Raw genomic sequence first — 27,317 nt, 5'->3', positions numbered from 1 at the left:
TTCTTATATAAAACTTTTCAAAGCATGAAAATGTAATTATAACCTATAAAAAGCATCATAGGTTAGTACATTCTATTTAATTTCTGCATAGGTGCTAAAAGCATCATTTAAATTTCAGCACCTTAAGGTCTTCTATCGATCCCCCTCACCCTCCCCCCCCTTCCTCAAGGATATAAAAAGATATGAAATTAAAACAAAAAGACAATAGAATAACTACATTGTATCACAAGAATGCTATTTGCATTTTGGCAAAATTCGTTAACTCTATATAAATGTATAACAATGTAAACAGATATTTGACTGAATTGTGTCGTCAGTACTTGCCCAATTAAAGGACTGAGAGTACAAATTTTGCAAACAAGTATTAATCGTTCAAATGATCGAAATTGAGGCAAATCTTTTGCTAGATATGTGCTTATGTGTCAAAATTAAGTATAGATACCTCTAAAAAGGATCAGGAATTGCCAGGACGAGGGTTAGACACATTTACAGCAGGATGATAACGAGATACGTTTGACCGCCTCCAAAAACGGAATACATTACGTCGCGCGCAATTTAAACACAAATATGGCTACCGAATTCAATTCTAATGGCGGGAAAAGGTACGTAGTATATGCAAAAATATAACATTAACAATGCAGTTTTATTATAAAGGTATAGTGTGTAACACATAATAACAGACTTAATTTATTGGTTTAATTATTATAATACTTAAGTGGTTAAGTGATATTCGTAAAATAATTTTCTATAAACAGTTTTCTATAAACAATTTCTTTATAAAACTTACAATATAATGTTTATAATTGTACATTAGTTGTAAAATATAATAGAAATAAAAAACCTATCTGGTTTCGAGTTACTCATTCTCAATACTTTTACTTCTTATTTATTTAAAAATATCATATTTTTAACACACTGCTAGCTAGGTACTATTATTTTCTAATATTTCACTTTTTATTAAAATTAACTACAAATCTTCACAAAAACACTTAACTCCTAAATCGATAAAAAAATGTGTTTGAGCTTATATTCAGTATCCTATTATTATTGTTTACGCATAATTCTTTTCCTACGGATAACTTTCACTAAAAAATTAGGAACGTAGTAGGTATGAGTTTGATATTATACAATATTAAAAATATTTCAAATTTTGAAAACTGAATGAATAGTTTTGTCACATGATTAAGGTATTCTCGATTTTTTCACATACTAATATTTGAATTATTTTTTAAGAGGATTGGCACTCGTGCTTCTCGCGACTCTCTTCTGGAACCGCCATCGTGACTTGTAGGTGTCATTCGTCGTTGTGTCGTAGACAATTCCCTGAAAATTACGAAACAGGCAGTAAATAAACAATATAAAATATTCTATTTTGTTTGGTAGAGCTAGAGAGACATTGAACAAATTATTGAATACTTTAAGTTTGAAAAGAGCATGTTATGTAGTTTACATCAAGAGAAAAGTGGAAAATTATTTTTCATACAATAAACTTACCTATGATAGGAATAATTCCGAGGCTTTTTCCGTGGCCATAAATGAAACGCTCCGTATATTAAAGGATTCACTAAACTGTTGCTCATACCGAAGAAAAAAATTCCACTTTGTAATTCCTCACTGAGCTGGAAGATGTAGAGCTTATTAATCGAATTGATTTGAACAAAGGATTATTCTACGATTAAAAATATTTTTTAGATTGAAATTAGTTACAGTAGATCACCTTACGTAAATATAATACCAGTAAATATAAAATCTTTTCAAACTGGGATAAAACACTTACACGTTTATCAGGATTAAGGAACATAAAAATTATCATCATTGCGTAATAAGGTGTCCACCAAACGATAAAGGCGGCTACGATGACAACGCTAATTCTCAGCGACTTAGCTTTCGCTCGATGCATTAATTTCCTTCTGTTTATATTGCCGTTTATATGACACACATTGTTATTATCTAATTTCAACTTGAACATTCTTTCGCTTCCTGAAATTATATAACCAAAAAATATATATGCATAATGTAAATGAAAATTGGTATATCTCGGTGATTTTAAGTTTTTCTTAGGACATCTTAAAGTCAAATCGATCTAGGTTTAATTCATCATTACAAAACATATTGTCGTAAAAAAATTGAGTATAAATGTAAAATATACTTACGAGAAATCGTAATGACTGTGGAGACATAAGTTACAATAAGAATGGCTAGAGGGAGAAGGAACATAAAAAACAGACTGAGGGATACATAAAGTTGCTCTTGCCAAGGTTTTGTATAAAATCCATGGGTTACACATTGTGGAAATTCTTCGATGAATGGACCCTTGGCTACATGAAATATAATAATCTAGAAACACAAAATAGAACATAATTTATAATTTAATCAATATGTATTATATGATAATAACCTTATAACAACCTTATATGTAACAACAATTATAGTTCATGATAATAATTATGATAATCACTTGTAATGATCATTCATGATGATCACTTATGATAATAATTGAATACAAGTTCTGTGATGAAACAACAATTATCATTAACTAATTACCATTAAATAACTTTAATTCTATCAAAGACTGTAAGATAAGGAAATTTTTGAATAGAATCGATCAAAAATAACAGATATCTACGCGTGAAAAGTAATCATCGCCATTGCTATGATTAATTGCGCGTGATTTACAATAACTAGTTCCGTGTCGAGGAATTTTTTTCATTCGATTAGCATCTTTAAAGATCCCTGTGCCGTGCAACTTTTTTCAAGCTATGCGATTTCCGCACTTTTTTGTGCGCACCCATCGATTATGGAAAGATTTTCATCTTGTTATCGGGCACTCACAGATTCCTTTCGAGGAAATGATCTAGAAGGCGGTCAAAATATCATTGTTCATTTGTAAACGATGATTTTCATTCGTTAATCACTATTTGCCAGCAATGTGACAGAAACATTTCGGCTCGTCATTTAAAAAAAAATTCTTTGTAATATCCTTTAAAAAGAATAAAGGAAGAAACACGAAGAAGAGTAATATCTATCGAATCATGGACTAATGGCTTCGTTTCAATGAAAAGAATTGTTAAAAATAAATTGCGCACGGATTCTCTGTGTGCCAATTTCACATCTTCGTTGTCAAGGTACACACATATCTTCAATATCAAATAAAATAAGGAAATCTAAGAAATTTTTGCGGGCACGGGCGCTCAAATAAATTAAAAATATAATTATGTAGATAATTGGACCACTATAACTTGAATACGATACAATCATGGTGACTGATACGGAAAAAACGCTTGCCTTGGTAATCTCGGCAATAAAAAATTTACGTGAACAGAAGGGTTCTAGTACACGAGAAATTTTGCATTATCTTTCCTCTGTCTATAACATCTCTCCAAGTACTGCGCGTCGTCAGGTTGGTTTTTCGAAATGTAATATTTAATCCTTTATGAACCTGCTAAAGAGGAAATCTGTTAATTTTCCTTCTTATAAAGAAACTACCCAATTAATAAGTTTTCTTCTTCCTTAGATGCAAACAGCCCTAAAACGCGGCGTGGCATACGGTATCTTGAAGAAGGACGGCGGCCATTATGCTCTGTCAGTCGGTAATGACATCAAATGTCAGGAGATCGCAGAGCAGGAGCTCAACCTGCTGGATTACTGTCGCAGGAAAAGCAGACAGAACAAGCTAAAATTGTGTTGCAAATGCAAAAAACGACGCAGACGAAGGAGCAGAAGGAAGAAGCGAATGTGTTCGTGTAAAAGGAAGAAGAAACGCAGGCGAAGGAGGCAGAGCAGCAGAAGGTGCAGAAGTAGGAGCAGGAGGAGGAGGAAAAGGAGGAAGTTGTGTTCGTGCGGCGGAAGGAAGAGGGCTGCGATAGAGCAACTGAAGGAACAAGGGATCAATGAGAAATCTGTCGACCCAGAAATCGAAGCAAAAGACTCTGCATCCACGGTGTGTAGCTCTGTCACATCTACTGTCTCTTCGGCACCCACGACATAAATATGAATCGATGCAATTACATTTCACTGGGAAAATTTAGAAAATCTAAACGAGCCAAGTTTTCATAAATGTGATTTTGCAAAAACTGTTATTTTTATATCGACTTTTATTTATAGATCATGCGTATTTACTAAATAAAAACAATATTGTAACTGTCTAATAAAGAATTGAAGTTTTCAGCTGTGTATTTCATTCTTTTTTAATGTTCTTAATCGTTAAATTAGTTTTTCATAGATATCTATATAATGTTCGTTATTTGTGAGACTGATCGTTACATGATATGACTACTCGGTTCCATAGAAAAGTATCGTTTCAGGGTATTTCTCAAAGCTATGTCCTTGACATTTGTTTTAACAGCAAAAAAAGTGGAAGATTTCATTTTTTTTTTCTCAATTCTAGATATTCGATCAAAATTAAACAACGATCATAATAAATAAGACTTTAATAGCAACGATCAAATTATTCATTCGACTTAATTCAAGTTCGGCGAAGTAATAAAAACGTTTAATGAAAGTTCATACGGAAGTTTCACTTATGTTAAGAAATTTGTTACGATCGTGCTGATTACCACTATCATGTTTCCATGAATTGTATATACCATTCTAATGTTTATATTAACATAATTACAGGTTGTGAGCATTACCATTCGTTGCGTATGCAATGTAGTTTATGTAGAGCGCTATTCTCTCTTCGAAGAATCATTCTATTAACAACTATGGATACGAGGATATCCTACCTTTTTTCTTAAACAGTAAAAAGGAAAACTATACTTACTCCTTTTATGTATTCAATTAACTTTTAATTACATACATCTTATTTATATTAGACATCTAAAACTGTACGGAGCTTGTGCTTGCAATTACAACAAGACTTTCACTGATTTAAATAAATAAATAAACAAAATCTCACCTGAGGAGCAGCAAGTATGAAGGACAATATCCACGCCAGGATGACCAGTCTCAGGCACCTATGCGCCGTGTTCAGTCCTTTCATAGGATATCTGACTGCGATGAATCGATCTAAACCAATCAATACGAGAACGAACGTGCTCAGGTACAGGCTGAAGACCTGCAGGAACTTGAACAACTTGCAGGCAACGTTACCCCAGATCCAGGCGACGCTATAGCTCCATATCGCCTCACCACCTATACAGAATACAGTGACCAAAAGATCAGCCACCGCAAGGTGCAGGATCAACGCGTAGATCGCGGACCAGCTATGTTGTCGCTGTCGACTTTTGGCAATCGAGTAGATGGTAGCCACGTTCGCCAATAAACTCAGGACTGCCATCACAGCCAATACAATGACCTTGATGAAGGTGCGCTCTGTGAGTTCGGGCGCATGTTCCAAGCATGTCATGTTGTTCAGAGGACCAGAACGAAAGAGCTGGTCGTGTTCGGAGATATTTCGCCATAGTCGAGCGTCAAGGGCGAGGTCAAGGCCGCGAGAATGGCCGACGAAGTCCGTCAAGTTGTCGCAAGCCGGCAACGCGATCACGGAGAAGTTTCCTGATAATAATTCAGGGAACGCCGTCATCGTCTGCGTTGTCCCGATTTGTTCATCCCTGTCATTCTCTTTGTGAGCAGTATCTTCGAGCTAGCCAACGCTAAATAACGAGAGGCACAAGTATGAATGTGTAGGAAACGCTTCACGAGAAACACTTGGGTGTTCGTTAAATCTGGAAGATTGACAGCACTGATAAAATGGAATTCAAGCGAAAGATCAACGCGAAGAATGTTGGTTTTTCAATCGAGATAATATTTTTGTGATTCAACAAGGCTGCTGATGTTTTTTATTGCGAGAGCCTTTGAGAGTAAGGTTCTCCGCGCTCTTTGAACAAAGATTCTCAGGTAGTTTGCTTCTTGTGACTCACCGTGTGCGAACTGAAGGAATTTGCTTAGTTTTTTCAACGCTGAAGGGCTTTCCGAGATGACGAGCAGATACTGGTTTCGTATTAAACTGGCTAGACTCAATCGAGATAAATTACAAGGTCTCATTGGCGCCAGCACTTCAATGGTCGCACGCATTTGTTACACACTACCACTTGACTTCCAGATTCACCGGCAGGATGTGCAATTTTATTTCAATCTTTCACTGGTATTTACCACCATTTGAACGTTGCACTTTATTTTCACATCATTGAACATCGTAATTCTGCTTGTAGTTTTTGAAAACGAATTGGAACACTTTAACCGTCACCCTTTACAGCGGTGGTTGAAACTCCATCTTTTTCATTTAGTTCAATGTTTTCGGTAAATGTCAAATATTTGCGGGTCGATAAATTAAAGACGTTTCTCTAACAGAACACGAGAACTCTCTGTTGTGATATAAAATAGCTTAAAACTGTATCGTCAGATATTTTAATGACACACTTGTTACGCGTTAAGTAGAATGCACATCCGATATTGACGGCCGCCTGATAGAACGATCATCTCAATCACTAGGTACTGATCGATGTTCTTCCTCCTCTCCTGCGTCGTTGTTGAGAGCAATTCTATCTGTATCAAGCCAATAATCGTGACCCAGTGCGAGCCAATAATCGTAATAACCCTTAAATGTATGATTCTTTAATACACTTGTAAAAATATTAGTGTTATAACAGAGAAGGTACTATTTCTACACAGTAGTAAATTAATATACGAGATTTATTATATTCCTTAATCTTTCTTTGTCTATTTACCTATATATTATGAAAGAATGTATAATAATAAATATAAGCAAATCATCATAGAAACTGATGTTTGTAAACAAATATAAAAAATATGTAAAATGTTTGCTAAAGAGTACTAAAAGTAAATTGAACTTCCTTAAATTAGTACATGCATTTTTAAGAGTAAGGTAAACGGAAGTTAGGTCGATGTCAAACTTGATCATTTCCTTTTGTTCTCATGGGCATTAAAACGTGAATAAATTCTCTTCGTTTATTATTCAAATATCTGAACTTACTTTGGTGTGAACTTCTGCATGAAATCTATAGGAATTTCTCTAAACAAGGATTGCGAACAATAATTGCCTTATCTTAAAACACTCTAATTTTAGCTTACAATATAAATAAATATTATCATACTGATTTTATAAAATGCTAAGTTCTGAATACATCCAACTCGTATTGCGTGGCAAACCGGTTACCTTTTGAATATTTATAAAGGACTGTCTACGAAAAGCACCTTTTGACACATTTTAATTTGAGACTCTTGGAAACGAGTATCAGATCCATTATTATTAATGACAAGAAACAAAGTAAAGAAATAAAATTTTATATTTCGATTTTGTTCCACAGTCTGAGGAAAAAGAAACGCATGAAAAAGAGAAAAGATGAAAAATGTAACTATCATTTGAAAGTATACGTAATACGTTATATGTAATACGTAATTATCTTAATCAGTGCATTAATTCCAATGACAAACTCGTTGAAAAGACAACAGCTGTCTGGAATCGCTATGTCTAGTAAGCGAACGAGAACTGTCGAAGAGACTCATTTTCACATAGAGTAAAAACAACGCGTTGGTTCAGCGGAAACGACACGATCCGTGTTCCATTTTTCCTTTAATTCCAGACTTGTTCATGCAAAAAGAGACTGACCTCGAGGACACACGGACGGTTTTCCCTGTGCAGCTTCTTGCATGAAGTAACATGTTACGTCGTCTGCCTTGATGATTTGAATGTTGCCTACTTATTCTGCTCCAATTAATTAGATAATATCTAAACAGCAATTCAGACATCAAAGACAGAAAAATATTACATGAGACGTTCCTAATTATGAATAAATATGTTTCTTTAGTACACAAGTAAATCACAGTATCTTTCGAAGATAAAAGTTTTATCGACTGAGTGAGCACTCTCTAATTTAAAGTTGAAATAAGATTTAAAAAAAGCAGTTTTCATAGTCTTATTAAAAATCTTCAAATCACTTAAACAAGATTTACATGATTTTTTGTCGAAAATAAAAATGCATGATGGGGTACAATTGTAGATTCAACGTTATAGCGACTCGCAAAATTTCTATCGAAATATTTGCAAATAGAATATTCTTATCGTCGCATTCAGACGAAGCTAATTTTGTATTATTTTCAACTTTAAATATATAGATACATATCATTTATGACTTTTCTACTCACGCTAAAGAAAAAAAATTAGTATTAAAAGAATACTGAATTATCCTTGACCCCTTCATCTGCTCAATTTTATCACAATAGGACTTCGTTTATTTATGAGATTACGATTAGGTAGATGAAAAGTAGCTGCATTATTTATTTGGCACTAGTAGACACTAATTGTTTGTGAATAGGGTGCTGCATCAACTAAGAAATTCGAGAATTCAAATAGGAACACTTCAGCACCCGGTCAGAATCTATATTTACCATAGTTTTAATATTAGCCGCTGTTTCCTGTCTGTTCACATTTTAGATTAATTTATTGCATTCGTTAATTTGCAATTCTTTGAAATCTTTGCACAAAGCCAGTACTTAACAGCGATATGTCTTATAACATACAAACTCTCTATTTTTAAATAGTTCAATTACAAGATACATCGACATGTATAAAATACCTCTTAGATAAATATAATCTCGATGAAACTAGGCTCCTTCTCAAACAAAACTCTTGACACAAAGATAAATCCTGGAGTTTTCTTCATTCATTTTCAACTTATTTCATTTTGCTAATGATAAAAAACCAAATGACCAATTTATTATCATCTACGCGGACGAAACTGTGTTTTCTTAAAATTAATGCAATCACTCTTATTAATGCGTTCACTACTACACGCGCAACAAAAGTTCTCTACCCTTTTCAGTCTTCAAGTAAAATACCACTGATTCTTCGACACTTTACAGGTAGTATAATCGTCGTAATACATTAACGACAAATTAAGAATAACTTGACTTTTGAATGAACAAAAACTAGACTAATCACAACATATCCTTGTTTCTTCACACCAGTTAACACATTTAATTAACTTCCGGTATTCAAGGTCTCAAAGTGTAATAATTATTTAATGTTATTGTCTTCCACACCTAATTTGTCAGCACATTTCTTTATGTATATCTGAGTGTAATAAATATGACAGATTTTTAATTTTTAGAAGTTCATGATTCCAGTTCGAGCGGCAACTTGTTCGCGGTACGGAAATCAACTGACGAAGACTCGGAAGGAAAAACAACATCGGTCGATGTTTGCCAGTTTTTTCCCTTCTCTGTCTTATTTAGTTCCTCTTACTCTCTCAAGCTTCACGCTTTCACAGTATTAAAGGATTTAATAGTACATTCACTAATTACTATAGGATATAAAATTATGCACATGATTATTGTCTTTTTACATTTCTTCGTAAATATTCTATTTCTTTATACAGCTCTTAATACAATTTTTCATACTCTTATTAGTTTATCCTTTACACATTTTGATAAATGATTATCAATATTGCATCATACATAATTGATTAACTCTCTAAATACAAACATGTTTTTCATTACCAAAACAAATTTTGGTTTAAAAATAATAAGTATTAAAAAACATGTAATATTAGAAAAATATTTTTGTTATGAACAATTTTCATACTTTGTCCAGTTCTTTATTTTCAGTAGAAAATATCAATGATTTAACCGACGTTATTAGTAAGACTATTTTGTGAAAATTTAAATTTTAACTTGAATTAACTATGCTATTATATAACACAATGTTATCTTGCTTTTTTGATAGAATCAAAATTTAATATTAAAAAATAAACGCAAACTTATGAGAGTAATTGTGAAAGCAGAAAAATTGATTACTTCTTTAAAAACCATGAGATAAATGTAATGGCATACAATTAACCATGACCAAAAGTTGATTAATATTTAAGTTTGTTATCCGAATTTAAATAGTTCAGTTTGTACCTCAATGGAGGCAATACCAGTTCATCAGATCATATCCCGCTCCCATATCAATCAGTTATTCTTGAACGTAATTTCGTTAGCTATTACTATGTGACTTAACCACACATCTGTTGATTAGTAAGTTAATGTTAAATAGTTAGAATATCATGCTGTATTCATTTATTCGATTATCCTCATTAAAGAACATTTTAAGATAAATACTTTTTCAAAGTAAAAAACATTTTTTTTGCAATAAAACGATACACGTGCCTTGTGCATATGAGATAACGCATAATCATGCATAGACGTATTGCATAAATCTTTATTAATATTTCGAAAATCTATTATAACATTCAGTATCAACCTAAACAGAATTATACTCACACATTTAAATAAAAAATGTGAATCATAAATGAAAAATATTAAGAAATGGTTATTATTGTACAGGCAGCACTTATTAATATATTTCCATAATTACACTGTTATTACAGATCTATTCTATGGATGAAAATACAAATATTGACAACTCACGACTACAATGTGTTGGAGAAAACATGAAATTTTAAGTAGAAAACCGCATTTCCAGCAAATGAATTTATTCCGTAGATTACATTAAAAAATATTACACCACATTTTTCATGCTGGAAAGCTGTTGCAAGAAACTACTCTTATCCATACCTATTATTTTAACTCCATCAATTAAAATAGAGGTGCCTCGGTATATATTTTACTTATTTTTCTTTGTTCTTCCTTTTTTACTCTTTCTATACTCTATATAAATTTTCTTCCTCCTATGATACATCACTTTAAGCAGGTGGAAGATTACTGTTATTTTTTTCAAGAAATTTATATTTGTTTTACTAATCGAGATATCATCAATATAAGAACACATGCGAACACAATGTGACTATGAAAAGAAAAGGCTATGAATAAGATCGTAATAAAAATCGCAATGTTACATTGCGCCTCATGCGAATGAACAATCGTTACAAATGTCTGAAATTTAAACACTTGATAGTCTCGTACATGATTAACGGCCACGCAATGTTAATTCAGGAAAAGTAAGATCATTTTAGCTGTTTTAAAGCAAAGTCTACGTTTAGCAAAATGCAACACAGTAAAGAACATTGTTCGTACAAACGTTCAATTTCAGTAACAGCTTTCTTTATTTTTTGATAACTGTTACTCATATAGTATTATTATAGGGTATGTCAAGTATTTATAACGTATGTATAGTGATACTTCATTTACGCATTGCTTTTGCAATTTGTATTTCTCGACTTGTCAATTACAACTGTTAGTTGTATGAAATTGCTGTAAAAGAAAAAGTAAAAAAGATAATTAATTTTTGTCTTCTTTTGAATAATACAACTTAATTTAAATAAATTCAGAATGTAAACATTACCTTGATACTGAATGCTTTAAGCTTCAGGTGTAGCTAAGGGGGCTTCTTTCTTTTCATCATTCGTAACAGCTTCTTTTTTATCATCAGCTGCTTTATCACTTTCATCCACTTCCTTTTTTGGAGCAACCTTAAAATTTATATATTATATGTATACCTAACTATATTAAATCAAGATTTTAACGTTTTAAATGTTCTGTTAGTTAAAATAATCTTACAAGTATCATTAAGTAATTAGCATACAAAATGAAACAACTACCATAGATAAACTACTAATAAAAACTGATTAATGGAAAATTAGAGTTTCTGAGACCAGTGGAGATACATTAATGATAGATTTCATTGTATTTCCATACTTTTTATTTGATACATATTTTTAGTAAAAAAGGAAAACTAAATAATACTACGTGTACATTATACTTGTGGATAAATTAAACCTTACACAACTGTAATACAGTTTACAGACTATAACATTAATATTTGTACAACTTATACGCAACACCTTAAAAAAGGTATAAAACATTAAAGGTGACTTTTAAACATAACATTTCCAAACTAATGTTTATCTAATAACTAAATACTAAGCATGTACTATGAAATTATTCTAGAGATTATGAGTTATTGTAATATTTTAATAAATACTTTTCAAGCATAATTCTAGTTATACATTATTTTGAATAATGAGGAATATTCAGAACAATAATATACATGCACTACCTTAAATTTCTATCCTGCTGTCTTCTACGTATTATACATTATTTTTAAAGCATTAAAGTTTGAATAATTATTGTTATTTAAACTGATGTATTACCTCCTCTTTACTAGCCTCATCGAAATTCTCCACTAAATCAGGCACCTCATCATCTTCTTCCAACGTTGCTTTGCCAACCGTGCTACCAGAAACTGTACTTGCTAATCGTTTCAACTGTGTAACACCTTCAGGTCCTAGCTGGCTTATGATTCCTGGTAGCATGTCAGTTATCTGTTTGTTCTCACCATGGCCAGTAATAGCAAATGTGTTGGCGGACAGACTAGCCTGAGCTTTTGGATTATTGAAATGAATGACAGTGCCATCATCTTTAATCATATTAACCTCCTCTATACCAGGGATAGTATTCACAGACAGCTTCTTCAAACAGCTTTGTAACTTTTTATCATCTGTAGCAGTAGTCGCATGTACAACCTAAAAATTCATTGCATATAATTAAAAAATAATAATGTAAAGAATCAAATAGCTATGTTTCAATCCAATATTACTCTTTAATGTACAATCTACTTAAAGTGTACAAAATACTAATTATTGTAACGATAAACATCATGAAATAAACAATTCCAAGTAAGATTTTTTAAGAAATTCAAAATCAATGTTACAAGTTCAAAGTCCGTGCACGAGGATATGATAAAGTCAATTACATGTTTGACACACAGAAAAACGAAAAAGAAGGATCAACATAATAATACTATGAACAGGAAACATACAGATATAATCTGAGGAAACAATTAATGCATGTCTTCGTAAAATATGACTACGAAAGTTTAATGTCACGTAAGAACGATGACCACTGGTCAAGGGACGAGAAAGAGTTTTCAAAAATGGGCGAACGGTGGATTGTCCGAGTGACACTTGAAACACAATTCTGTGAACTCGAAATGTCATGGCATGCCAATCTACGGAAGAAGACTTTGAATTCATGTCAAATTTCGATAGAAACCTACGTACCTTCTTCTTGCGTCGGGGTGTTCCCTTACCGCCGATTCGTACTTGGGCCTGAAGCTTCTTCAACTTTTCAGGATTCATGTTAACCTGTCTCTACGATGATTAAAAGTTTTCAATCCACGGCCAGCACGCTCAGGCAGGCTGTAAATCCGATGCAAACTTTTGTACGACAAAATGAGCTGAACGCGACCGGCGAGCAAACACGTGCTCTCTGTTCGCCGAGAGGGTCGAGAAAATGGAAGTGTACGCTTCTTTAGCTCTCTACGTCAGAGACGGTTTCCGGAAGGGCAATGCTTCCGTTCGAAACTTGGCTCAAAACACTGCATCAATGGAAAGCGAATAATATTGTTCGTATTCGAAATTGATCATAGTTGATTCAATAAATTGGAATTTCACGCAAAACATTTACTCTTATTCGGAAATGCGTTTTATTTGTAAAAGATTGTTTCTCATAGCAGTCCATCTGAGTATGGAGGTTATAGACACCATTATGTTACGATATATGACTTGAGAGAATAAAACTTCGTAAATGCTTTTATATCGCATTTTAACATTGTTATACAATCCTGAAATTTGAAATAATAATTGTTCGTTAAATCATTTGATGCATCGAACAATCAAAAGTAGTATAAACTGTTCAGCATTGATCAAACTTGTTTGAAAATAAGGCGCGAATGAGAAATTCAAACCAACATTTTTATTGAATTTGATTCTTTCTTTTGTCAACATTTACTGACGTATTCGTACCTTTTATGAAAAGATAGAACGTAAGTACGTTTTAATCATTCATATTTATACAAATCTTAAAGAAACATTTGACTATTATTAAATAAATCTTATAAGAAAATTTCAGCATGCTTTATTTTAGAAAATTATTTTATTGGAATTGAACTTTTATAGTTGAAAGTATTTAAATCTTTAATTTACTTAAAGATACGAAAATTGTTAAACACTTGTACAGAAAAAAAACTTAGTGAAAGAATCACAACACAAATGAATTAGATGCATAATTTATTTTTAAAGTTTGTAGAACAAATGGACTTCTATTATACATAAACATATTATATATGTATATAAAAATGTTTATGTTATATACGTACGTAATATGTTTTGCTTTTATATAACAGCATCCAGTTTAAAGTATATATTTACAATATATCACATTCTTATACAATAATAACATAATTTAGTAGCTTTTCACTGTCATTTTGACAATAATATTAATATAACTCTGTATATTCAATTTCAATAAATTAATTGAAAAATGTATAATGGATCCATTTAATGAACATAAGGTACTTGGTCTTGTAATGTGATGTAGGATGATCATTATGAATCTTTTATTCGGAGGAAATCTCTATTATCTCCGAATTGTTTCTTTATAAAAGAGTATCATAAAATTAGATCAGTCTTTGATTCTTTGAAAAAAATTCGAAGAAAATTTCCAAAAAAATCCAATTACTATACTTTCGATTTAAACATTCACGTTTTCTAAAAAGGTAAGGCATTATTTATTGCCTTTTCAATTAAATTTAGGTACGGATCATTCAATATTTCAAATATACAATTTATGAAACTATTTTTCATATTTGTTTTTCTTCCAAGAAAAAATTTTCTAAAAAAATCCTGTCTTCTATTTAGTCATTTATAATAGGAAAGTGAAAATTTGGTAATACAAAGATACAAGTAGCATAAAATTGTTCGTTCAATAGTTTTTCAATAAGGCTATTTTCCTCCATCTGTGATTCGCCTCATTTTTCACATGACCAAATTCAAATCTAATTCTAAGCTCACCAATTTTTGATATTGGTAAAATATCTGGTATCCATTCTATCAAGAATGGTGTAGGTTCAACTTGGTTTGGAGATGTATTTCCTGTAAAATAAAATACAATAGGTATTATTTACGAACAAGTATATGGTATTTATTCCTTTATTTAGTAGTTGATGTATTATTAATTTTTTTAAGATATAATTCTTACCAACTTTCAAATACGTTTTTAATTCTAAGGGTTTAATTAATGCATTATTATTAGTTTTCTTGTACCGATCTATATCCGTTTCTTCCCGTTTATACAATTCATATGTACCATCTGCATTCTGAACAAAACTTCTCGTAATTTCTAAAGGTATTAGTGGAGTTTCAAAAATACTTTTGACGTGCAAAATATTAGTAATTTGCCACGTATATTTGGTAAATGTACCTAATGGTACACCATCCTTTCTAACAAAGGCTGTAGTCGAATTTGGTAAACGTTTTTTTTTGCCACCACAAGATATTCTTTCCCGTAAACAATCGAAGAATATTTGTGGCACATGAAATACTAGAGGATCCGGTTTTCCATCAAATTGAAAGTGCATAGTTTGATTTATTCTTTCAGTTATTGATGCTAACCATTTAATAAAAGGTAAATTTATATTAGCTTCGTCTAGGTCTTCACACGGATTCTGATATTTTTTGACAATTTGTAATTTTGTTTTAGCCTTTCTTGGTTCTATTGAATTTAAATTATTCAAACTTGTACTATTTGTACTTGTTGGTTTATCATCTCTTTTTCGTTTTGTTGAAATCGGTTGTTGTATATTAATGTCTGTATTTGATACATTTCCAGTGTCATACTGTATCAATACATTTTTATTCACTACTTTCACACCACTCGTGTTGGAAACATTATTGCTATCAATTAATTTCATATTATTTACATCTAAAATAGCATTAGTATCAAGAACTTTTAAAGTTCCACTATTTAATACCTTTATATTACTATCATTTAAAATATATTGACTATTATTAAGAACATTATACTTAGAATCTATGGTTGCCTGATTATCCATTATTTTTACTGAATTTCCACCAAGTTGCACGCCATTTTGATTAATTACTTCTAAATTGTGCACCTAAATAACATCCAAAAAAATTTTAGTATACTAGCTTCTAAAATATGCTTATATAATTAAATACAAAAACTTCTTACTTGTGACATCATGTTGTTATCTTCGAGTAAGGTACGATCACATTCTACTTCAATATTTTCGACGATACTATGCGGTAAAATTGTAGAATCTAAATTCATTGAATCTAAGTCTAATCTATTTCCATCTAAACTTTGCACTGTTAAAGTATCATCACGAAATATTAAAAGATGTGTATCTGTGTCGTCCGCAGTTAAGCCATCAAGATCTAAAATATTTTTTTTAATATAACAGTACTGTATTAAATTTGAAATTTAATGAAGTTCAATCTTCTTACCAATGCCAACGATTTTATCTTGCTCATTATTTTGCAGCATAGTTGTCAATGGTTTTGGTATACTCAAATCATTTTGATCTAAGTTTATATAATAACTAAATTCTTCAGATAATTTTGCATCACTTGCAAATGCACAAATACATGCATAAAAATGTACACAACGCTTATTTTGTGATGACTGTGCCAAATCTACTTTGTCTGCTGCTGTTTTTGATATACCCTATATAAATGCACAATGATTATAATGATAATGACGTATAGAATTTTTTCAATGCATAACAAAATTTAATTAGTTCTTTTTTACCTTAAATGTAGAACAAGAACAAAAATAGCGATGCTCAATTCTATCTTTCAATTTCGTAACAAACAGAGAAAAATGAAGATAGCCCAAGGGATGTTTTGGTGAAGCTTTACATTTCACTGCCATTATTGTTTTAGATACACGTTGTACTAAAGGACCTGAAGTTTCTGTAGCCAATAACCAAATCTCTTGTTTCATTTCATTATTTACATTTAAAGATGACAGAATGGAATTCCTTAATGTTAATGGCTGTGCTTCTGCATAACATCTTAAGGCTGCTTGTATATGTTGACATGTAGAAACAGGCATATCCGATGAATCTTTCTCCTGTATAAAAAAAGCTATTAACATTTGTCTAACAAAAAGCTAGCATTATAAATATATTATGTGTTACTCTATGCAACACATACATGACATTTAAGAACACTAGTATCAAAACTTCTTTCACAGCTATCAACAAAACACAGTGCCGTAGATTGCGAAATAAGTGTTGTCATTTCATTGGAAATTGTTGCATTTATCAATGGCAACTGAACAAATCCACGATAGTCTGGACCTTTGTCACGCACTCGAACAGAGAAGACTTGAGCAGTTGTGCCAGTAATAAGTTTACATGCCTCTGTAGACAATTTCCTTTTTTCTCCAGGTTCTTTAAATACTGCATCACAGTATTTATTTTTACAACACAAACCACGGGATCCATTGTATGTTCCACATTTTGGACACTTACGAACTCCACGCAAAGTAGCTTTCCCTAAATCTGATAAAAGCTTCCGCAAACGTTCTTCATTGGACATAGCTGTTCAAAATTACAATTATTTCAAATTATAGAAACCTATTTTTTTATTTAAATATAGTAACATTTACAAAATGCATAATCGTACTGCTATAATTAAATAAATGAATTATATTTATATAAATAAATTTTATATTCTTATACTTTTAAATTATTATTAAAATATTGTAAATGACTTTATAATAACATAATTATAAAAATAAATAAATCGCTTTATTATGAATATTACTAATGCACTTTGCAAACTCTACTGTCAACAATATCAAACAGTAAAATTGTTAAATGGAGTTTCACAATAATAAATATGTAAAATACACTAAAAAGACAAACTTAAAATCAGGTAAAATCTATTTTTCCGTAAAATAGAAATATAATTTCTCCTAAATATCCAAACATCGTTTTACATGACACATTTTACAAATTCTAGTCAGCATACAAGTCAGGTTTGTTATAAAGGTTCCAATTTTTCTTACCTTTACAGCAAAATCAATAATTATAGTTTGAAAAATATTTTATATGCTTCACACCAATAATTATATTTCAGAAAAGTTTGCTTCCGATAGTAAATAAATAAAGCTCATCTCACTCCTAAATTATTAAGTCTTACGATAGAGGGCATTTCATTTCTTGGAACATTAACCCAAGTTCACAGGAACAAAATTACCTATAATGGCTTTTTTAAAATTCTTAATGTAATCTTTTAAGATAAAAATACTATGGACATCATATGAAATAATCTAGTATTCTTTATATAAATTTTTGCAAGAACTCACTTGCATCACGCAGTCCTTGCAAATATTTATATACGCACAATAAAATATGATCTTAAACATTGGAAGTTTAAAAAGGTAATGAAATTGTTGATATCTTTTTTAATTACTTTCCTAAATATTTTAATACTTTAAGAATTACCTTTATGTTTATTACCTTAATAAAAATAAAAAAGGTATATTCGCATGTGTTATGTTTACAATTATGACCTGCGTTATCAAATCACATAGCCATGTTTAGCATAGTTTACTATCAAACGTAAAGTGTCGATAAAGGCCAAAGGCCAATTAAAGAATTAGATTATATGTGTATAACAGTTATTACTCTTTAAAATTTACGACATTAATTAAGAAAGTGTGACATAATTATAAATAAATACATACATCAAATCATTTAACCTCTAAATATGCGTAACTCAACAAGTTTTACACTGTTTTCCCGATAAAATTTTGGCAAACTAGATTAGATGTGAACAAGATATTACATGCAATAGATTAATGGTATTTATTGAAATTCTTTATTAATTCAAATCGTTAGCATTTTTACTTTATTTTTTCGTAGTAAGTAAACATTCAGTACCATATTATTAAGGTTATGCAGATATAACCGTTTTAATAAAGTTTTGTAAATATAATTTATCTGAATCTTATATTTTCTTTATTTGTTGGTATATTATTAATGTACCAATATAATTTTCGAAAGGTGAATTCACGGAAATAGTGTTGTAATCAAATAAAAATGACGTCGGCGATTGAAATTTTATGGAAACAGGCGTTGAAAACATTTGATGGACAAAGAAACGTTGGATTCAAACTTTGTCAAAAAAATTTTGATAAGTTATGGAATCTAATGAATAAGATTACAGCCGAAGATGTAAATTTAAATAAGCAGGTACTTGATTTCATAAAGATACAACCTGCACCAATGTGTGTTATTGATATATTTGAAAATAAAGACTTGACTATCTCAATATTTATATTAAAACATGGTGTCACAATGCCAATGCATGATCATCCTGGAATGCATGGATTTTTAAAGGTATGTTAAAGTGAATATAAAAATGCAAGTATAATGTATATAAGTTAGACTGCTTCACTTGTAAAAGTAAACAAAAATTAATTGTATTGTTTTAATTTTGAAATATAGGTAATCAGTGGTGAGGTCCAAGTAAATAGTTATACATTGAAGACAAATGATGATCACATAATGAAACTAAATAAAGAAATATCAGCACTTAGACATCGACCAATATCTTTAAACAGTAAATCACCTGCGTGTATTCTTACACCACGAGATAAGAATTTGCATGAAATTTCATCTATTGAGGGTCCTGCTGCATTTTTAGATATATTAAGCCCACCTTATGATGTTGATGAGTCTGGGGAGGGTCCAAGACCATGTACATTTTTCAAAACTATTAATTCTATGTTGTATACAGATTCACCAGATATAATTGAAGAAGTTAAATTATTAGTTGTTGAAGGCCCACCAGATTTCTGTTCTGAAAGCCTTAAGTACACAGGACCTCCTTTAATATGACGTGAAATATCAAAACAAATGTTATGTTCAGTCTGTTAAAATAGGTTGCATTTTATGGCATTAATTACCAGTTTAAGATTCAATTTCAATTTTATTATGCACTTTTTAGAATATTAAAGTTATATTTGAATGTATATTATTATTTATCCTTAAATACTTTCATTTAATGAATTACAATTATGTAGATATATAAATTCCACGTAATAGAAATTGTTTTATACTTTATAATGTTACTTTCATTTTATTTATTATTGTTAACTTTTCATATCATTAAAGAAAGATTTATAGTTTAAAAGAAACATATCTATTTATTGCATTTTACTATATTTTCAATCAAAAAAGTTACCTACACAAAAATATAACAAATGTGAAATAATTACATTAAATTTACTATTTTCCCAAGATAGAAAGTAAAGATGTAAACAAAAAAGTGTATCATAGCACATTTTGTGTGTCAAACGTGATAAGAAACATATGATAATTGTAGAATAAAAAGTTCTATTTGTATAAAGGATATGTTTCGTTGCATCATATAATAGTTAAAATGTAGGAATGTCATCTTATTTGTAAAAATATGTATTACTTTTTATATACTGTAAAAATTACAATTTTATTTTATTTAATTGTCTATATGGTACTTACAGAGACCAGAAAAATATATCCACAGTTTTTCAGGACAATTAAACAAAATATTTTCTGAACATATATTGTACTTAATTAATTTATAATTTACATAACGAAATAAGTGTTTAACAATAAATATATTTGTATATTATGTAAGTTTCCTAAAATGCTTCTTTAATCCCTTAATTTTTCTATCATACGTCCTTTTTTGTTAACAATTACAATTCTTTATTAATGTTTACTACACATACTCTGTTTTAAAGTAAATCAATCACTATTTATAAGAGTTCTTATAAAATTAGTTTAGGTATATAAAGACAGCACAGAAATTGATTTGAATCCATGTTTACTAGTTTCTTATGTCTACAGCACGTAAGTCATTTACATAAAATAAAGTTCTCTTACAAAACTTTTATTAGGTATATTAATATATGATTTAATATCTAATCCAAAATTTGTTTGTAATAGAAATAATTCTATAAAGTCTAAAGAAACGTCATCATCGTAACTCAATTCTTACTTGTTATTTCACTGTAGAAGGAAGGATGAACAAGTATTATCGTTGTTCTACTATTTAGTACATTTAAGAGATAGAACGATTTTTGTCGATTGATCATTTCATACCAGACACGTATTATTAATGATTTACTAATCAGATTTATATATATTTATATATATATAGTTGACAATTTCCCATTCTTACATGCATATATGTACAACATATACCTCACATATTTCTTACACCCGATTATAGTACCCATAATGTAAAAGTAATACATTGGACACCTGTTTTTATGATAAAAGTATACTAAAAAGTTTAGTATCTTGAAACTTGCATTTTTAGAAGAAATTGTAGAAGATGTACTATCATTTGATTATCATTTGATAGTGCGTTCATCAGGCACCTTTTATGTGCTTTTGTTTAACTTGTCTGATTGGTTTCAGAATTTTGTTGTCTTCTGTATAGTGCAACATTGTCATCTGTATAATCCATTATACGACGTTGACATTGCTTTACATATTGCTGTTGCTTATGATATATTTTGAACGCACCCTTTATTATTATAAATGCTATTCCACCCTGCAAATTTTTACAAAGGCATTTAATGATACTTAAAATTAATCGTTTCATTAATAGTATAGGTAATAATATTTTAGACATACAAGTAATGTTCTTTGAAAATTAGAATGTATACTTTCAAAAAATATTTTCCCACATATACTGGCAATACTTGGTAATAAAAGTGCACCACAAAGAATGCGAGTTGCCGATACTGGGTCACTCATAGGTGGTACCTCGTCGGATTGCGTTCTGTCATCACTGGAATAACTAAAATGGTAAACGCTTATCGATTCATAATAAATATCATATTTATTGAGAATTTGAGAGTGAGTGCTTTTACGTACCTACTGGGCAAGAAATGTCTCAAAATAGGAACCTTACATGCATGTCTTCTCAAAAGGCTAAGTGCTTGATCTTCCCATCTTAGCATTTTACCCAAAACTAATAATATTGGAATAGTTGGTAAACCGACTAATAACACTAAAGGATCAGCTTGTTCCATCATAGCTAAACCATCTTTATAACCAACTACTTGCATTACAGTTACAGCTCCATATGTCACAGCTGTCCAGTATATAGATGCAGCAACTATGCTAGCTGCAATAAAGGGACAGATTCGGAAAATTGCTCCATCAATAGTGTCCAATACCACTACCAATGGTCCTAAAATAATAAATGAGAATTCATATTGTATGCATAAACATATGTTTTAAGTATTCATAAATATGAAAGTAGATTATTACAAACCCATATTTGGATATACAATAATATATTCTGTATTGCATTGTGGGCATGTTACATGTGCACCTGCACGTCCTTTCTGTTTTTCATCTATCCATCTCTGTATACATCCTTGATGAACCCATTTAGTTGTACCACGACAATGACATGGTTTTACCCATGAAGCAGTAGCATCATCTTCGTCCGTTGCAAAACACACCCAGCAATACCTTTCGCTGTACAAGACAAATCTTATTTAATTTTGAATTTCTTAGACGAAAATTTAATTCATATTAATGTAAGACATTATATACATACTCATCATCTGAGTTTGCCGGCAAACTAACTTGTGATTGATTTGTAGAAGATGCTCCATCGGTTACATCAGTTACTTGTGCATTTTTTACACATTCAGGGACAATAGGTAATGACTCTTCATCAGATGCAACTATTGCACCTTGAGCATCAGATACCTCTTTAACAATAAATATTAATTAGTACTCTCATGAAATTTAAATACATTAAAATATAACTCTTATATGGAATATTTATGATATGTATACATACATAAACATTATAGGTATTTTGTTTCATTAACAAAACTCTATGAATAAATAGGTTTTAAAGTTTAAAAGCTCGCTTAAGTATTTAGATGAAAAGTACATATAGTTTCAGCTGAAGACAATATATACACATTGCTCATTTACTGAAATAATGACAATTAAAAAAATAGTCATTTTTGAGTCATTAATATAAAAAGAAAGGCTCTTGCGTAGTAAAATATTACTTTATTTGTTGGAAAATCCTGATTTTGGAATTGTCATTGTTATACCTAATGAGCAATATGATAGAATACTGATAAAAAATTATTACCATTGTTTGATTCATTAGATTGCCTTTCTGGACTTAAATTTGTAGGATATCTTATTACAGTTACTTCTATACTTGGAAGACGTCTATTAGACTGTCTCATGCCAGAGGATCCTATGCGTATTATTCTACCACTGCCAGGGGGGTCTAGCCCACTCAACGAATACATATGTAATATATCGTTATCCGACATTCTGTCTTAGTATAAGAAGATTTTCAGCACTGCACAATCATTTTATACCTACAAAAGAATGTTACTTAGAACATCTACTATGTTACAATAATAAACATTATATAAAACTCATAGAAGTTTGATACTTTGTCTAACAACTTAAACACATATGTCACTACACTTGGATAATTGCAACGGCATAGATATAACTTGTATCAGATTTCAAGAACATTACATGATATTACACATATTGTAGATGCATTCTTACTGCATATATCAAAAAGCGTTCTTTATTTAAATACCATTTACCTCTTGATGCATTTCGTTATTTATCATATTATTCATTGTTATTTTTATTGCAAAAAAGTGAAACTAAATTTCAAAGGTAGATGGAGGACATATGTATCCAAACTGTTTCGTTATTACGTTAAACAACATTGATTTCATCCCGTGAAAAAACAACGTGTTAAAGTATTTGTAAGACCATTTTGTTAACTAATGACACGTCGTTGCGAAGTTGATCGTCGACTGGTTAATGTTACTACAAACTACAGAACAGCATATCACAGCAAAATTCGTTTATTGTCAAGAGAAGATTGTTCTAATTGCGCGTGTAACACAGAAATACAATTAACGCTTTTGCACTGTAACGGTGATGCAAGCGCATTACTCCTATCGGAAATGTTAGCTTCTACCTGAAGCAAAATTCATAAACAATTCGCTGTTTCACATTTACGACAGAGCAACGAAATCAAATATCTTTTCAAAATATGACCGTAAAATAATTAACACACCGATAAAAATTATTCATTCACGTAGAAAGTTTTATTGATATTTTTTTCATAAAAAAAAATTTTTTCGAAGTTCACCTTGTAAATAAATCCTTCATGTCTATTATACACTGAGTTGACAACGAGTAAATGTTACGTGAAATTGCTGACCGTATAATGACAATATGTTTAAGGTGGAAATTCGCCAATGAAATGTACCGCCAAACTTCACACCGATATTGAGTACACCTTTCTCAATGGCCCTTTGACACCTTTAGATTTTCTAAAATGAAATTATCGAGGTTCTGTTCCACACAATAACTTTAACGTGTTACAAACTTCTATTTTAATCCTGCTTCTTCCAATAGTTGATAATTATAACTGTTCTATTTTTCTTTTTTTGCAAGGTCCATCGTAATTTATATCACGTTTACTATCTTATTTCGTCAGCGCCATCTTTCACGTAAATGTTATTTAAAATTTGTTAATTAAAACTATGACACAGCTTTAATAAATCTTATTATATTCTTATTAATCGTATGTTTTTACAAATGAATAGCGTATATTATATAAATGACAAAGTATGTTGTATTTGTGTTACATATACATATTTAAATACTTTTAGAAATTGCGATGTTACCGCTTCATATCATGTTTGAGGTAGATTTGCAAAAATGTATAGTATGCATAAGTAAATATGTGAATGAATAACAATGTTATAGTCTACACTTTACTACATAGTTGTTGCATTTTTAAAAATAGAATTATATAATTAGCTTGGCTCAGTTCTATTCTATGGAAATCTATTGTGGCACAAAGTAATGAAAGTATAATCATTTATTAAAATGTACATTGACCTATGACTGAGTAGTTTTAAATTTTTGTATCATAAAATGTAACTTTTTTATGTATAGAAAATAAAATGAAGATATATTATACATGTACATACTGAATAAAATAATGCAGAAATATATATACAAAATGTTTGTACTTAAACGTTAAATAAGCATAACAAACGTTAAAATAATCATTGTTACGTTGCGTTGCATTTACGATATTGATATACACGAAGTTAGCTGCTAATAATTTGTAATTATGACACTAATCGTGTCATACAATATTAAATGTCATTTACTGATTCATTAAATTTGTAAACTTATTAATTTTCAAAAAACATAAGAAAAATATAAATACATATTTTTTCTGTGTAATACTATGTATGTATTAAAAATTTACGATTAATATATACAACAAAAATAGATAAATAGATAAGATAACTTATGATTGATGATACCACACCAAAATACAATAAAATACAATATGTGTACCGTCAATAAAATACGCTTACAATTAGTATGACTAAGTCAGGCTAAATATAAACCCTTTTGTGCTTAAATATTCATGATTATACTTAATGATTGCCCAAAGTCATTCCAGAATGCAAATGAGAGGTTTAAGGAAGACACGAAGAAAAGTTAGAGTTTGTTGTCTACATTGAGGGACTACATAGTGAGAATATGTGGGTGTTTATAAAACAATAACAGATTTTCCGTAATTGTAATAATACGTTTACTCTTACTTTCAATTTTTTTCGTAATCTAAACATGTTTTCTGTAATAGTCGATTTACGGAAAATTGTAGAAGATGTTATAGGTAAAAATGTTGTTTTATGTACATTCTTTGTGCAATATTCTATGCGTATGTGTGTGCGTGTGTAAACATATGACATCGAAAATGCCGACATCAGGAATTTAGAAATACAAATTTTTATTATGATAAACTTGTTCAGATATTAAAAATTGTTACTTTTAATGGTGCTTACATATTTAAAAAAGTTATATAATTTTTATATAAATTCTTTTTAACTGTACACTTCTTTCTATCTTTACTATTTATTTATATATATTATGACATAAAACATGTATAATAGTAATTAATTAGTCAATGTTGTTCTTTTAGTTGAATACATCGATGTGGACTTTACTCTTTGGTTATCATGGCTCTTAATGCCACTTTTAATAACATTTTTACTTCCACTTGTAATCGTAGCATTGTTATACTTGACTGCATTAATATTATATGTATATAAATTACATAGGTATGTATCCATTAGTTTGAATATAAGTAAATCTGACACAGTCAATTAATATAATATTTCATTTTTATAGAGTTAGATTAAGGAATGCATATGGAACTGATTGGAGAAATGCAGCACGTAATGTGGTAGCTGTAGTGTGGGATGCTCATGGTTGGATTTGGTATGGTATGTTGTGAATTTTATTAGAAATCACTTTTCATATGATAATTATATTAAGTTTTTAAGTTTTATAATACTACCTTATGCTTTTTATAGGATATGAAGTAGTGGGACTAGAAAACATACCAGAAAATGAACCAGTGCTTTTTGTATATTATCATGGAGCTATTCCAGTAGATCTTTATTATTTCATATCCAAGGTGTTACTTCACAATTCAAGATTAATTCATACAGTAGCGGATAAATTTCTTTTCAAATGTCCTGGATGGTCTATAATTTCTGATGTACTGAAAGTTATACCTGGTACTGTCCAAACATGTTCTGCTATTTTAAAAGAAGGTAATATGCTTGCTATTTCACCTGGCGGTGTGTATGAAGCTCAATTTGGAGATTCTTATTACCAGTTATTGTGGAAGAAAAGAGTAGGTTTTGCAAAAGTTGCATTAGACGCTAAAGTGGTATGTGTTATTCTATCATAATATATCTCTGCTTACATTTGGGTCACATTGAAACGCTTATATTTTATTAACAGTGCATAATACCTATATTTACAAAAAATCTCAGAGAAGCATTTAGGACAATAAGTTGGGGTAGAAGAATGTGGTTGAGGATATATGCTGCAACAAGATTTCCTTTTGTACCTATCTATGGTGGTTTTCCAGTAAAATTAACAACATATGTTGGCAAACCAATTCCATATGATGGTAGTCTTACACCTGAAGAATTACAATTAAAAGTAATCAAAATCGAAATACTTAATTTTAATTAAACACTACATGAAGTACAGTAATTAATGAAATCACAAATCTAGTTATTATATATTTGCTATTGTCATTTACAGGTTGCTGATGCACTTAATAATTTAATAAGGCAACATCAAAGAATACCTGGAAGTATATCATTAGCTTTACTCGAGAGAGTATGTAATGTAAAAGAAAAACAATCTTAGGTTTCATCACTCACTTAAATATTATGAATTATATTACGAAGTTATATAGTATACCTCAAACAAGTATTTAAATATTATACTATTTTAGATTTCTAGTATTTATATTTTCAATCTATGGTGCTGAGTTTTTTATATTAATATCAGTGACTTTTCTATTAAACTAGAGTTAAATTGGTGAAAATTAAGAATCATATACATTACACCAATGAAATCGTACTTATTTTAAAAATAGTAAAATTCAGCTATCTATACAAGTATTGAGTCCATTTTTTACAAA

General features: G+C 30.2%; 7 protein-coding genes across 19 annotated transcripts; 3 read left to right on the top strand and 4 right to left on the bottom strand.

Moving 5' to 3' along the window:
* Window positions 1-919: 919 nt before the first annotated feature.
* On the bottom strand, window positions 920-6,313 carry Crzr (corazonin receptor). 3 transcript variants are annotated; one of them, XM_076393587.1, is made up of 6 exons: window positions 5,862-6,313; window positions 4,898-5,133; window positions 2,154-2,337; window positions 1,778-1,980; window positions 1,495-1,619; window positions 920-1,323 (listed from the first exon to the last, which is right to left on the bottom strand). In XM_076393587.1, exons 1-6 carry the CDS (start codon window positions 6,013-6,015, stop codon window positions 1,203-1,205), a joined length of 1,023 nt encoding a protein of 340 aa, XP_076249702.1. In that variant the 5' UTR covers window positions 6,016-6,313; the 3' UTR covers window positions 920-1,202. The 3 variants fall into 3 exon arrangements, with proteins under 3 accessions (XP_076249702.1, XP_076249700.1, XP_076249701.1); XM_076393585.1 differs by having other exon boundaries at window positions 4,898-5,594; window positions 5,862-5,999; XM_076393586.1 differs by lacking the exon at window positions 5,862-6,313 and having other exon boundaries at window positions 4,898-5,839.
* LOC143188707 (uncharacterized) lies at window positions 3,257-3,988 on the top strand. The gene is made up of 2 exons (XM_076393113.1): window positions 3,257-3,400; window positions 3,515-3,988. The coding sequence occupies exons 1-2, from the start codon at window positions 3,257-3,259 to the stop codon at window positions 3,986-3,988; spliced, it is 618 nt and encodes a 205-aa protein (XP_076249228.1).
* A 3,831-nt stretch (window positions 6,314-10,144) lies between the features above and the next one.
* On the bottom strand, window positions 10,145-13,215 carry Bic (bicaudal). The gene is made up of 4 exons (XM_076393588.1): window positions 12,963-13,215; window positions 12,054-12,425; window positions 11,246-11,372; window positions 10,145-11,154 (listed from the first exon to the last, which is right to left on the bottom strand). Exons 1-3 carry the CDS (start codon window positions 13,038-13,040, stop codon window positions 11,262-11,264), a joined length of 561 nt encoding a protein of 186 aa, XP_076249703.1. The 5' UTR covers window positions 13,041-13,215; the 3' UTR covers window positions 10,145-11,154; window positions 11,246-11,261.
* Window positions 13,216-14,011: 796 nt separating this feature from the next.
* LOC143188905 (uncharacterized protein C2orf42 homolog) lies at window positions 14,012-17,891 on the bottom strand. Of its 2 annotated transcripts, XM_076393417.1 has the most exons (8): window positions 17,779-17,891; window positions 17,240-17,308; window positions 16,920-17,167; window positions 16,513-16,836; window positions 16,209-16,428; window positions 15,934-16,139; window positions 14,941-15,856; window positions 14,012-14,834 (listed from the first exon to the last, which is right to left on the bottom strand). In XM_076393417.1, exons 2-8 carry the CDS (start codon window positions 17,304-17,306, stop codon window positions 14,665-14,667), a joined length of 2,151 nt encoding a protein of 716 aa, XP_076249532.1. In that variant the 5' UTR covers window positions 17,307-17,308; window positions 17,779-17,891; the 3' UTR covers window positions 14,012-14,664. The 2 variants fall into 2 exon arrangements, with proteins under 2 accessions (XP_076249532.1, XP_076249531.1); XM_076393416.1 differs by having other exon boundaries at window positions 16,920-17,308.
* A 420-nt stretch (window positions 17,892-18,311) lies between these two features.
* On the top strand, window positions 18,312-20,120 carry LOC143177685 (2-aminoethanethiol dioxygenase). Of its 2 annotated transcripts, none has more exons than XM_076375778.1 (3): window positions 18,312-18,576; window positions 18,779-19,114; window positions 19,223-20,120. In XM_076375778.1, the coding sequence occupies exons 2-3, from the start codon at window positions 18,815-18,817 to the stop codon at window positions 19,613-19,615; spliced, it is 693 nt and encodes a 230-aa protein (XP_076231893.1). In that variant the 5' UTR covers window positions 18,312-18,576; window positions 18,779-18,814; the 3' UTR covers window positions 19,616-20,120. The 2 variants fall into 2 exon arrangements, with proteins under 2 accessions (XP_076231893.1, XP_076231895.1); XM_076375780.1 differs by having other exon boundaries at window positions 18,312-18,636.
* A 242-nt stretch (window positions 20,121-20,362) lies between these two features.
* LOC143177684 (E3 ubiquitin-protein ligase MARCHF5) lies at window positions 20,363-24,192 on the bottom strand. 8 transcript variants are annotated; one of them, XM_076375776.1, is made up of 7 exons: window positions 24,174-24,192; window positions 22,896-23,133; window positions 22,341-22,497; window positions 22,050-22,258; window positions 21,647-21,965; window positions 21,404-21,569; window positions 20,363-21,320 (listed from the first exon to the last, which is right to left on the bottom strand). In XM_076375776.1, the coding sequence occupies exons 2-7, from the start codon at window positions 23,083-23,085 to the stop codon at window positions 21,162-21,164; spliced, it is 1,200 nt and encodes a 399-aa protein (XP_076231891.1). In that variant the 5' UTR covers window positions 23,086-23,133; window positions 24,174-24,192; the 3' UTR covers window positions 20,363-21,161. The 8 variants fall into 8 exon arrangements, with proteins under 8 accessions (XP_076231891.1, XP_076231885.1, XP_076231892.1 ...); XM_076375770.1 differs by lacking the exon at window positions 24,174-24,192 and adding an exon at window positions 23,934-24,167; XM_076375777.1 differs by lacking the exon at window positions 24,174-24,192 and adding an exon at window positions 23,934-24,167 and having other exon boundaries at window positions 21,404-21,560.
* Window positions 24,193-25,164: 972 nt separating this feature from the next.
* LOC143189030 (DGAT1/2-independent enzyme synthesizing storage lipids) lies at window positions 25,165-27,289 on the top strand. 2 transcript variants are annotated; one of them, XM_076393637.1, is made up of 6 exons: window positions 25,165-25,487; window positions 25,794-25,932; window positions 26,003-26,097; window positions 26,188-26,549; window positions 26,624-26,827; window positions 26,933-27,289. In XM_076393637.1, exons 1-6 carry the CDS (start codon window positions 25,439-25,441, stop codon window positions 27,038-27,040), a joined length of 957 nt encoding a protein of 318 aa, XP_076249752.1. In that variant the 5' UTR covers window positions 25,165-25,438; the 3' UTR covers window positions 27,041-27,289. The 2 variants fall into 2 exon arrangements, with proteins under 2 accessions (XP_076249752.1, XP_076249755.1); XM_076393640.1 differs by having other exon boundaries at window positions 25,165-25,353; window positions 26,933-27,288.
* Window positions 27,290-27,317: the final 28 nt, after the last annotated feature.

The sequence above is a fragment of the Calliopsis andreniformis genome, chromosome 3, assembly GCF_051401765.1.
Source record: "Calliopsis andreniformis isolate RMS-2024a chromosome 3, iyCalAndr_principal, whole genome shotgun sequence".
NCBI lineage: Eukaryota > Metazoa > Arthropoda > Insecta > Hymenoptera > Andrenidae > Calliopsis > Calliopsis andreniformis.
Note: the sequence above shows the minus strand (reverse complement) of the source record. Positions and strands in the feature narration are given on the sequence as shown.

Bases quoted from the DNA above. Each gene is read 5' to 3' on its own strand.
- Crzr (XM_076393585.1), bottom strand. From the start codon at position 5,524: ATGACGGCGTTCCCTGAATTATTATCAGGAAACTTCTCCGTGATCGCG. The intron at 1,981-2,153 runs GTAAGTATATTT...ATATAATTTCAG, and splicing joins CACAGTCATTACGATTTCTC to GAAGCGAAAGAATGTTCAAG. The intron at 1,324-1,494 runs GTAAGTTTATTG...CGTAATTTTCAG, and splicing joins CGGAATTATTCCTATCATAG to GGAATTGTCTACGACACAAC.
- LOC143188707 (XM_076393113.1), top strand. From the start codon at position 3,257: ATGGTGACTGATACGGAAAAAACGCTTGCCTTGGTAATCTCGGCAATA. The intron at 3,401-3,514 runs GTTGGTTTTTCG...CTTCTTCCTTAG, and splicing joins CAAGTACTGCGCGTCGTCAG to ATGCAAACAGCCCTAAAACG.
- LOC143177685 (XM_076375778.1), top strand. From the start codon at position 18,815: ATGACGTCGGCGATTGAAATTTTATGGAAACAGGCGTTGAAAACATTT. The intron at 19,115-19,222 runs GTATGTTAAAGT...TTTGAAATATAG, and splicing joins GAATGCATGGATTTTTAAAG to GTAATCAGTGGTGAGGTCCA.
- LOC143188905 (XM_076393416.1), bottom strand. From the start codon at position 17,306: ATGTCCAATGAAGAACGTTTGCGGAAGCTTTTATCAGATTTAGGGAAA. The intron at 16,429-16,512 runs GTAAAAAAGAAC...GCATTTATATAG, and splicing joins GTTCTTGTTCTACATTTAAG to GGTATATCAAAAACAGCAGC. The intron at 16,140-16,208 runs GTAAGAAGATTG...AAAATATTTTAG, and splicing joins AGATAAAATCGTTGGCATTG to ATCTTGATGGCTTAACTGCG.
- LOC143177684 (XM_076375776.1), bottom strand. From the start codon at position 23,085: ATGTCGGATAACGATATATTACATATGTATTCGTTGAGTGGGCTAGAC. The intron at 22,498-22,895 runs GTAATAATTTTT...TTATTGTTAAAG, and splicing joins ATCTAATGAATCAAACAATG to AGGTATCTGATGCTCAAGGT. The intron at 22,259-22,340 runs GTATGTATATAA...TGTCTTGTACAG, and splicing joins CCGGCAAACTCAGATGATGA to CGAAAGGTATTGCTGGGTGT.
- LOC143189030 (XM_076393637.1), top strand. From the start codon at position 25,439: ATGTTTTCTGTAATAGTCGATTTACGGAAAATTGTAGAAGATGTTATA. The intron at 26,550-26,623 runs GTATGTGTTATT...TTTTATTAACAG, and splicing joins TTGCATTAGACGCTAAAGTG to TGCATAATACCTATATTTAC. The intron at 26,828-26,932 runs GTAATCAAAATC...TGTCATTTACAG, and splicing joins CTGAAGAATTACAATTAAAA to GTTGCTGATGCACTTAATAA.
- Bic (XM_076393588.1), bottom strand. From the start codon at position 13,040: ATGAATCCTGAAAAGTTGAAGAAGCTTCAGGCCCAAGTACGAATCGGC. The intron at 12,426-12,962 runs GTACGTAGGTTT...ATGAATTTTTAG, and splicing joins CACCCCGACGCAAGAAGAAG to GTTGTACATGCGACTACTGC. The intron at 11,373-12,053 runs GTAATACATCAG...ATAAATTTTAAG, and splicing joins ATGAGGCTAGTAAAGAGGAG to GTTGCTCCAAAAAAGGAAGT.